The sequence below is a fragment of the Prinia subflava genome, unplaced genomic scaffold (genome assembly GCF_021018805.1).
Source record: "Prinia subflava isolate CZ2003 ecotype Zambia unplaced genomic scaffold, Cam_Psub_1.2 scaffold_87_NEW, whole genome shotgun sequence".
Classification (NCBI taxonomy): Eukaryota; Metazoa; Chordata; class Aves; order Passeriformes; family Cisticolidae; genus Prinia; species Prinia subflava.
In genome coordinates, this window is record NW_026961094.1 from 88,184 (window position 1) to 98,321 (window position 10,138).

The 10,138-nt window shown below is 38.6% G+C and overlaps 1 protein-coding gene across 1 annotated transcript; it reads left to right on the forward strand.

Annotated features, from left to right (window-relative positions):
• Nucleotides 1-75: 75 nt before the first annotated feature.
• On the forward strand, nt 76-9,368 carry LOC134546453 (uncharacterized). Its single transcript, XM_063389268.1, has 9 exons — nt 76-734; nt 1,429-1,640; nt 2,147-2,353; nt 4,846-5,079; nt 5,642-5,795; nt 6,606-6,715; nt 7,400-7,513; nt 7,925-8,071; nt 8,996-9,368. The coding sequence occupies exons 1-9, from the start codon at nt 653-655 to the stop codon at nt 9,107-9,109; spliced, it is 1,374 nt and encodes a 457-aa protein (XP_063245338.1). The 5' UTR covers nt 76-652; the 3' UTR covers nt 9,110-9,368.
• Nucleotides 9,369-10,138: the final 770 nt, after the last annotated feature.

Genomic DNA, 10,138 nt, shown 5'->3' on the forward strand with positions numbered 1-10,138 from the left:
TCTGTATCCTCTTTTTCCCCTAAAATTCCCATTTTGCCCTTAAATGCCTCATATGTGCCCCAGGATTCCCTTATTTCTTCCCTCCAAAATTCCCATTTCTTTCCCTCTTAATTCCCTTTTTCTTCTTTCCCCTGAAATTTCTCTCTTTTTCTCTCCAAAATTCCAACCTTTTTTGTCTCAAATTCCCCTTTTTTCCCCCCCAAAATTCGTGATTTTTCTCTCCAAATTCTCTTTTTTCTCCAGGAAATTCTGTCTTTTCCCCTCAGATTTTCCTCATTTTACCTTCCAGATTTCCTCATTCTTTTCTCCCAAATTCCCATTTTCCCCAAAAAAATCCATTTCCTTTCCCCTCAAAATTCCCTGTGTTTTCCCCCAAAATTTTCCAGATTTTTCCCAACTTTTCTCCTGATTTTTTTGCCTGATTTCCGCCCTATTTTTCTTCCCATTTCATTTGATTTTTCCCTGACTTTTTTATCTTTTCCTCCTATTTTCTCCCTGATCTTTCCCAGTTTTTTTCCCCAGTTTTGCTTTGTTTTTTTCTCGGATTTTTTCCCATTTTCCCCCCATTCCCCCCCAGAATTCTGAAACCCTTCCCGAAATTCCCAAAATTCCCAAAATTCCCAAAATTCTCAATTTTTTTCCCCACAGCTCCATGGAAAACCCAGCCTTCGAAATGCACAGCGGGAGTGTTCCCACATTATCCCGGAGCAAAGAGGTACCAAAACATTCCCAAAAAATTCCCCAAAAATGGGCCAAAAATTCCAAATAATTCCCTCAAAATCCCCCCAAAATTCTGAGAAATTCCCAAAAAAATCCAAAAAATTTCCCGCCCCAAATTCCTCCAAAATTAAAAACAAATTCTAAAAATCCAAAAAAATTCCTCGAAAAAAAATCCCCCAAATTCCCCAAAGTTCCAAAAAAAACACCGCTCTCCAAAATTCCCCAACAATATTAAGAAATTTAAAAAGAATTCCTCAAAAGTTCCCCAAAAATATTCTGAAAAATTCCCCTGAAAAATCCCCCCAATTCTGAAATAATCCCCAACAATTCCACAACACATGGAAAAAACTGGGGAAAAGTGGAGGGGGGAGGAGGATGGGGAAAAACTGGGATAAATGGGATGAAATAGGGAAAAAAATAGTATAAAATGGGGAGAGAAGTGATAAAAAGGGGAAAAATAATGAAATGCAAAAAACCCCATGAAAAACTGGGGAAATTAGGGTAAAATGGGGAAAAAGGGGAAAAATGGAGAAAAACTGGGAATTGAAATGTGGGGAAAATGGAGAAAAAACTGAAAAAAATGGGAAAAAAAACCGGCAAAAAAGCTGGGGAAATGGGATAAAAATGGGGAAAAATAGGGAAAATTGGGGAAAACCAGGAGTAACAAATCCCTTCTCCTGAATCTTTGGGAATTGCAGGAATTCCAGGGAAAACCGGGAAGATCCTCAATGAGGTTTTTCCTGCTCTGTCTCCTGGCTTCCATCATCACCACCACCATCGGGATTTTGGTGCTTTCGCTGATTTTTCGAGATTATCAGGAATTTCCAAAGGATTCCGGCGGGGATGAGGCTCCGGGAGGGGATCCCGAGGGAAAAGTGGATCCCAAATTTCGGTTCCTGTATCAACTGAGGAAATCTAAGGTGGGAAAATGCGAATTTTGGGGAAAAAATATTGGGATTTTGGGGGGTCGGGGTGGGGAATGGAAAAAAAGGGTGAAAAAATGGGAAAAAAGTGGGATAAAATCAGGGGGAAAATTGGGGAAAATGAGGAAAAAGATGGGATAAAATGAAGGAAAATTTGGGAAAAATCAGGAACAAACCAGGGGAAAGATTGGGGCACATCTGGGGAAAAAATCAGGAAAAACTTAGGAAAAAACTTGGGAAAAATCAGAAAAAAATAGGGAAAAAAATTGGGAAAAAAATTTGGGAAAAAAAAAGGGAAAATCAAGAAAAATGGGAAAAAACCAGGAATGAATTAGAGAATTTTGTGGGGCAAAAAAGAGACTTTCAGGGGAAAAAAAAAAGAAATTTTGTGAGGAAAAAATGGGCATTTTGAGACAAAGAAAAGGAATTTTTTGGGGAAAACGGGATTTCAGAGGGGGAAAAAAGGGGAGTTTTGGGCAAAATCTTTTGGCATTCTTTCCCAGGTGCACAAATACCCCGGAGGTGAAATCCAATGGGCGCGATTCCGGCGGAATTCCCAGGAATACGAAAACCTGGAATTTCAGGAATTTGGGAATTTCCTGCACTCCCACAAATCCCAGCTGACGCTGGGAACGCTGCGGATCTGGAGCCGGGGGCTGCGAGCCCCGCACTGGCATTTCAACGCCAACGAGCACGGAATCGTCCTCCAGGTAACTCCGGGATTTTCTCACAAATTTCTCTTTATTTCCCCCCTTTTTTTTTTTTCCCAATTTCCTCCCGGTTCTTTTTCAAATTATTTTTATTTTTTTTCGAAAAAAATTTGACTTTTTTTTTCGATTTTTCGTGCATTTTTTGCAATTTTGTTTCTGATTTTCCCTTTTTTTTTTCAATTTTTTTTTCAATTTTTTTCCAAATTTTTATGATTTTTTTTTTATTTTCCCAATTTTTTCTCTTTTTTTTCCCACATTTTTTCAGGATTTTTTTCCTAAATATATATAATTTCTTCCCCAATTTTTTCCCATTTGGGGGGTGTTTTCTTCAGGTTTTTTTTTTTTTTGGTTATTTCCCAATTTTTTCCTGATTGTTTTTGTGATTTTCCCTGCATTTTTTGTTTTCCTGTTTTTTTCCCCCAGGTTTTCCCATTTTTTACACCTTTTCCCACTTTTATCCTGATTTTTCCCAAATCTTCCCCTATTTTTTCCCTTTTTTATTTGGTGGTGGGTTTTTTTGCGGTTTTAAAGAATTTTTTCTATTTTTTTCTCCTTTTTTCCCCCATTCCCCTCCTCCCCCTTTTTCCCATTTATTTCTGTTTTTCCAATGTTTTTAAATTTTAAAATATTTTTTATTATATTTTATTATTATTATTTTCAGGTTTTTTTCAGATTTCTTTTGATGTTATTTCTGATTTTCCTGGGATTTTTCCCAAAACTTTCCTGATTTTACTTCATTTTTCCTCCCTATTTTCCCCATTTTTTTCCCAGGTTTTCCCCCTGGATTTTCTTGATTTTTCCCCCCCCTTTTTTTTAATCTCCCTTTTTTTTTTTCTTTCCCCCCTGGATTTTTTTCCTGATTTTTTCTTATTTTTCGAGGATTTTTCACTGATTTTATCCTGGTTTCCCTATTTTTTTCCTTTTCTTTCCAATTTTTCCCCATCTTTTCCTGTTTTTAACTCAAATATTTTCCTCATTTTCTCCCAGTTTTCCTTTTTTCTTTCTTGTTTTCCGCTGGTTTTTCTCCTATATTTTTCAAAATTTCCCTAATTTTTACAGGATTTTTTCCCTGAACTTTATCCCATTTTCCTCCTAATTTTCCTCCAATTTTTTCTAATTTTTCCATGGGTTTTTTTTTATGTTTTTTTTTTTTTTTCCTATTTTCCCAATTTTTTTCCTGATTTTTCCTTGATTTTTTGCATTTTTTCATGTTTTTTTCCTAATTTTTCAGTGGGTTTTTTTTTTCTTGATTTTTCCCTGATTTTTTCCTGATTTCTTTCCACTTTTCCCCTGATTTTATCCCATTTTTATCCTATTTTTTCTGGGTTTGTTGCGGGGGTTTTTTGTTTGTTTTTTGTTTGTTTTTGCCCCAATGTTTTCCCTTTTTTCTTGTTTGGTTTTGTTTCCCTATTTTTTCCTAATTTTTGCAGTTTTTTCCCCTGCATTTCCCTCTTTTTTCCCATTTCCTTTCAGATTTTTTTCCTCATTTCTCCTAATTTTTAACAGGATTTTCCCAGATTTCTCTCTCTCTCTCTCTTCTTTTTTTTTTTTTTTTTTTTTTTTCCCCATTTAGTTTAATTTTGTTCTCTGATTTTTCTCTTTTTTCGGGGATTTTCCACCCCTTTTTCCCCCTCATTTTTTCTCTTTTTTTCTTCTCTTTTTCCCAGTTTTCCCAATTTCTTTTTCCCTGGTTTTTCCTCTATTTTTGCCAATTTTTTTTCCTGGTATTTATGGTTTTTGGTTTTCTTCCCCCCAGTTTTTTCTGGTGTATTTTGGGGTTTTTTCCTGGCAAAAATGGGGGAAAAACTGGGGAAAGCGGGGAAAAATGAGAAAAAGCAGAAAAAAACGGGAAAAATGGGGAAAGATGGGAAAAGCAAAAATGAAACTGGAGAAAAATGGGGAAAATTGGAAAAAATGAGGTGAAATGCTTTTAAAAGGGAAATAACAAGGGGAAGAAATTGGTAGAAGATGGAAAAAATGGGAAAAATGGGGAAAAACCAGGAAAATGGGATAAAACGGGAGAGAAAAAGATAAAAAGGGGGGGAAATGAAAAAAGTAGGGGGGAAATGGGCAAAAAATGTGGGAAAATGGTGGAAAGAAAGAGGAAAAAAAGGGGAAAATGGGGAAAACCCAACAAAAATGGTGGAAAATGGGAAATGGAAAAAATGAGAAAAAAAAGGAAGAATGGGGAAAGAATGGGGGGAAAACTGGGGGGGGGGAAAAACCCCCAAAAAATCAGGAAAAAAAAAAAAAACCTGGGGAAAAAAACAGAAAAGAAAAGGGGGGGGAATGAAAAAAAATCAGAATAAAATCAGAAAGAAATGTGGGGAAAAAAAATCGGGGGAAAAAGGGGTAAAAAGACGGAAAAAAAGAGAAAAATTGGGAAAAAATCAGAAAAAATCAGGGAAAGTTTGTAAAAAACGAGGAGAAAATGGGGAAAAATCAGGAAAAACTGGGGAAAATGATGAAGTGTCCCCTTTTTGCACGCGCAGGGCTCGGCGTGGGTGGGGATCATTGGCCCGGACGACTCGAGGGCTGTCACCTTCAACGTGACGCGGGGCCAGGTCGTTTTCTTCCCCCGCAATTCCGTGCACTGGGTGAAGAACGTGGGCGCCGGGGATCTGCTCCTCCTGCTCTTCTTCTCCACACACGAGGAGCTGCTCACCCTCGACGTGGACGACGCCTTCTACTCCACGCCCGAGGACGTGGCAGCCAGGGCTCTGAAGGTTTGGACAGATTTTCTAAAAATTCTGATTTTTTTTTCCATTTTTTTCCTTTTTTTTTTTTTTTTTTTTTTTTTTCTCCATTTTCCCTGATTTTATTTGATTTTTCCCCAATTTTTCCCCATTTTCCTTCATTTTTTTCCCTTTTTTTCCCATTTCCCCCCCCGTTTTTTCTGATTTTTCCCAAATTTTCTCCCATTTTTTCCCTCTAATTCCCATTTTTTCTGATTTTTAAATTTTTTTCTGATCTTTCCATTTTTCCCATCTTTCCATACTTTTTCTCACTTTTCCCCTGTTTTTCCCATTTTACCCCCCGTCCCTTTTTCTCTCATTTTCTCCCCACTTTCTGCCAATTTTTTCCCCATTTCTCCCCATTTTCCCCAATTTCCCCCCTTTTTTCCCATTTACTCTCCAGAAAAGGTAACTTTGAGCAAGAAAAATGAGAATTCTTGGGGGTAAAAATTTGAAATTTTTTTTGAGGAAAAAAAGGGACTTTTCCGGCAAAACTCTCTGCTTTTGAGCAGCAGCTCCTCCCAGATTTTTCCCTGATTTTCCCGTTTTCCAGCCCGAAGGGGGCGTGGCGTTCATCAGGACATTCCAGAAGCCGCAGGAGGACCAGGCCATCAACCTGCCCAAAAACCTGGATCAGCTCATCCACAACTCCAGTTACCCCCAGTCCAGTGACTCCCAGGTCTGGAAGTTCTTCTATGACCTGCCAGGTAGGCAAGTCCCAAAAGTCTGGGAAAAATGGCATTTTGGGGGTTTTCCCAATGTTTTCCAAGTTTTTCCCAATTGGTTTTCCTGATTTGTTCCCATTTCCCCCTGATTTTTCTGCTTTCCCCCTCCCAGTTTTTCACTTTTTTTTTCCTGATTTTTTTCTTATTTTTCCCATTTCCCTGATTTTTCCCAATATTTTTCCTGGTTTTCTCCTTTTTTCCTGATTTTTTGCTATTTTTCTAAACTTTTTTCCTGATTTTAGCACTTTTCAATATTTCCCCAATTTTCCTGATTTTTCCCAATTCCTTTTCCTGATTTTTTCTGATTTTTTTCCCCATTTTCCCAATTTTTTCCCTGATTTTTTTCACATTTTCTCCTATTTTCTCCCAAATTTTCTCGTGATTTTTCTCTTTTTTTTCCCAATTTTTTCCTGTTTTATTCTCTCCAACTTTCCCCCCAACTTCCCCCCCTTTTTCCCCAATCTTTTCCAGACTTTTCCTAATTTTTTCTGATTTATCCCCATTTTTCTCTGATTTTTTCCTGATTGTTTTCATGCCTTTCCCCATTTTTATCCCTTTTTTCCATAAAATTTCCAGGTTTCGCCCAATTTATCCCTAAATTCCTGATTTTTTTCCCAAATTTTGTCCTGTTTTTTCTTTTTTTCCCCAATATTTTCCTGATTTTTTTCCCTTTTTTCTCCAATTTTTCCCAAGTTTTCCCAATTTTTTCCCACTTTTGCGGAATTTTGGGATAATCCACAGAACTCCTCCCCAAAATCTGAGAGTTCTGATCCCGAATTTGGGGTTTTCCAGCATCCCCGGAGTTCCCTTTCCCGGGAGGAGTTTTCCAATGGGCGAGATTCCGGAAAAACGGGACGGGACTGACGCCGAATCAGCAAATCTACAGCCAATCCCTCAACCAGGTGGGAAACCCGGGAATTCGGGGAAAACTGGGGAATTTGGGGGGAAAACGGGGGAAAATGGGGAAAATGGGGAAGAAAATGGGGAAGAAAATTGGAGAAAAAAATCAGAAAGGAAGACAAAAAATGGGGGGAAGTGGGGCAAAATGGGAAAATGAGAAAAAAAAAATAGGGAAAAAAATCGGAAGAAAGGGGGGAAATGGGAAAAAAGTGGGGAAATTTGGAAATTATGGGAAGAAAACAATCAGCAAAAATCTGGGAATGAGGGGAGGAAAAAACCAGGGAAAATGGGTAAAAAAAGGACAAGTGTGGGAAAATAGGAAAAAATGGGGAAGAAATGGGGGGAGGAATGGAAAAAAATTGGAAAAAGGGGGAAAAATTAAGAAAAGGGGGAAGAAATAGGGAAAAATTGAGGAAAAAAAGGGGAAAATAGAAAGATTGAGGAAAAATGAGGAAAATGGGAAATATGAGGGAAAATAGGGAAAAATGGGGGGAATGGAAAAAAAGGGGGAAAAGGTGGAAAATGGGAAAAATGGAGGAAAATGCGGAAAAAGGGGAGAAATTTGGAAAAAATGGGTAAAAATTGTGACAAAAAGGGGAAAAATGGAAAAAAAAAAGGGGGGGAATGGGAAAATCCAGGAATTTCAGGATTCATTCCCACTTTTTCCCCCCTGGAATTTTTCCCAGCATGAGAACACACTGACCTTGGCCACGCTGCGGATTTTTGGGAATAATCTGGGAGTTCCTCATTTCCACTTCAACGCCAACGAGATGGGAGTGGTGGTCAGCGGCTGTGGACTGGTAAAATCCGGGAATTCTGGGAATTTTTCCCCAAAATTTGGGAATTTTAGGGATAAAATTCCAATTTTAAAAAATTTTTCCACAGTTTTCTCAGGTTTTTTTGGCATTTTTCTGACTTTTTTTCTTTCCTGCTTTCTCCCCTTTCCACCCCATTTTTGGCTTTTTTTCTGTTTTTTTTTCACATTTTAAAAAAAATTTTCCTGGTTTTTCCCTTTTTTCCTATTTTTTCCCAATTCCCCCCCTTTTATTCCCCATTTCCCCATTTTTCTCCACTTTTCCCATTTTTCCCATTTTCCCAATTTTCCCCCCATTTTTCCCTACTTTCCCCTTTTTTCCCCATGTTTCCCATTTCCTCCCTGAAATTCCCTTTTCCCCTCCCCGCTAATTCCAGGTTTTTTTGGATTTTTCCAGGTGGGAGTGATCACCTCCGACGAGAAGTTCGAGTTCACCGTCGGGGTCGGCGACGTCGTTTTCTTCCCGGTGGGATCCCAACATTTCATCCAAAGTTTCTGCCAGGAGGATTTGCTCCTGGTGCTTGCCTACAGCACAGGAAATGAGGTGAGAATTCCTAAATTTTCCTGGATTTCTCCAGGATTTTTTCCCCCTATGTTTATCCCATTTTTTTCCCAGACTTCCCCTTTACTCTCCTTTTTTAAAACACTTTTTGTAAGTTTTTTCTGATATTTTCTGATTCTTTTTCCTGAATTTATCCCATTTCTGCCCTCTTTTCCTTTTTTTCCTGATTTTCCCCTGATTTTGCCCTTTTTTTCAATTTTACGAATTTCTTTGTATTTTTTACAGATTTTTCCTAATTTTTTCCAGATTTCTGGCTGATTTTTCCCCAGGTTTTCCCCTATTTTTTCCCTTTTTTCCTGATTTTTCCCTGACTTTGTCCTGATTTCCCCTGATTTTTCCCTTCTTTTCCCTCTAATTTTTCCATGAATTTTCCTTGGTTCTTCCCATTTCCTTCCATTTTTTTCCAAATGTTTCCCTTTTAAGATTTTTTCCTGTTTTTTTTTCTGGTTTGTTATTTTCCCCCCCTTCCTTCCCCATTTTTTATTTTTTTATTTTTCCATAAATTCTCCCTGATTTCTTTCCCTGATTTTTTTCCCATTTCCCCTTTTTTCTGATTTTTTTTTCTTTTCATTTTTTTCTCTGATTTTCCCCCTATTTTTTATTTCTGGTTTTTTTCCCCTGATTTGATTGACTTTTCCTGCTTTTTTCCTGGAAAAAAAAGAATTTTGGGGAAAAAAAAGAATTTTGGGGAAAAAAATTGGGAATTTTGGAGATAAAAATTGGGATATAAGGGGAAAAAAGAGAATTTTGCAGGGGGCAAATGGGAAATTTGGCTGGAAATGGGAGTTCTGGTGAGAGAAATGGGACTTTGGGGAAAACACTGGGATTTTGGGGGGGAAAATGGGAATTTTTTTGGTTTCCCTGGAACTTTTCCTGGGTCTGATTCCCAACTTTCCCCCGTTCCAGCTGGAGACTCTCCGGATGAATCAATATTTCCACGGGACAGCCGATCACATCCTGGCCCAGCTCTTCTCCAAGGATCAAGTGGAATTCCAGAAAATTCCAAAGAAATCCCAATAATTCCCCAAAAAATCCGGGATTTTGGTGCTCTTGGGATGAATAAAAAGTGGGATTTTGGGTGTATTTATCCCAGCTTTTCATGGATTTGGGGAAATTTCATTTTTTTGGGAATTTCTGTGGGGGTTTTAGGGAATTTTGGGGAAATTTATAGGATTTTTTGGGAGATTTTAGGAAATATGTTTGGGATTTATGGGTAGTTTTTACTGGGAATTCCAGGAAGAAATTAGGGAATTTGGGGGGGGAATTTCAGAGGGATTTTTTGGAAATTCCAGGAAGAAATTTGAGAATGGGGGGGATTTTTGGAGGAAATTTGGGAATTTGCCAGGGGGAGAATTGAAGGGAGACATTTGGGAATTTTGGGAAATTCTGGTGGGGAATTCCAGGGAGAAATTTGGGAATTTGGGGGACATTTTGGGAGGATTGGGGTGGAGGAGGAGATTTCAGGATTTTTTGTTTGTTTGTTTTCCTGGAATTTTTGGGGAATTTTTTCCAGCTCTGATTCTTGATTTCCCCCCAAGGCTGAGAGCAAGGCAGAAAATCGTGAGGAATTTCTTGGGAATTTCTGTTTTTACTGAGGGATTTCTGGGTGTTTTAGGGATTCCAGGGTTTTTTCGGTTTACCAGTGTGATAAATGTGAATTTCAAAGCTGTCTTTTCGCAGATAAGGGGATGAGTTCTGCACGTGTGATGCGGGAAGGTTTCACTGCGTTTCCTTCTTTACTAACAGTGTTCAGAAATGCGATCAATGTGCATTTCCTCGTTTTGAGATTAAAGATTTTTGTAACCAGCCAAACCGGCCGGCCAAAGCGAATCCAACCCCACCTGGGGGCGAGCGGGGATCCTCCGCATTCCCGAATTCTCCAAGCGGGGATTGCTCACCCAAACCTGCAGGAAGGAGTCATCAAACCTCTCCTATCAGTGTCCTGTGCACGTGAAGGTGACCAAAACCCCGGGAGAATTTAGGAAACCTCGGCATCAGCCACTGGCAGGGGGATCCACCAGATAAAATGATTGGGGGAGATGAAACTGA

Excerpts from the sequence above, each read along its gene's own strand:
- LOC134546453 (XM_063389268.1), top strand. The coding sequence starts at position 653 with ATGGAAAACCCAGCCTTCGAAATGCACAGCGGGAGTGTTCCCACATTA. Across the intron at positions 735-1,428 it reads GGTACCAAAACATTCCCAAA|GAAAACCGGGAAGATCCTCA; the intron begins AAATTCCCCAAA and ends AGGAATTCCAGG. Across the intron at positions 6,716-7,399 it reads ACAGCCAATCCCTCAACCAG|CATGAGAACACACTGACCTT; the intron begins GTGGGAAACCCG and ends AATTTTTCCCAG.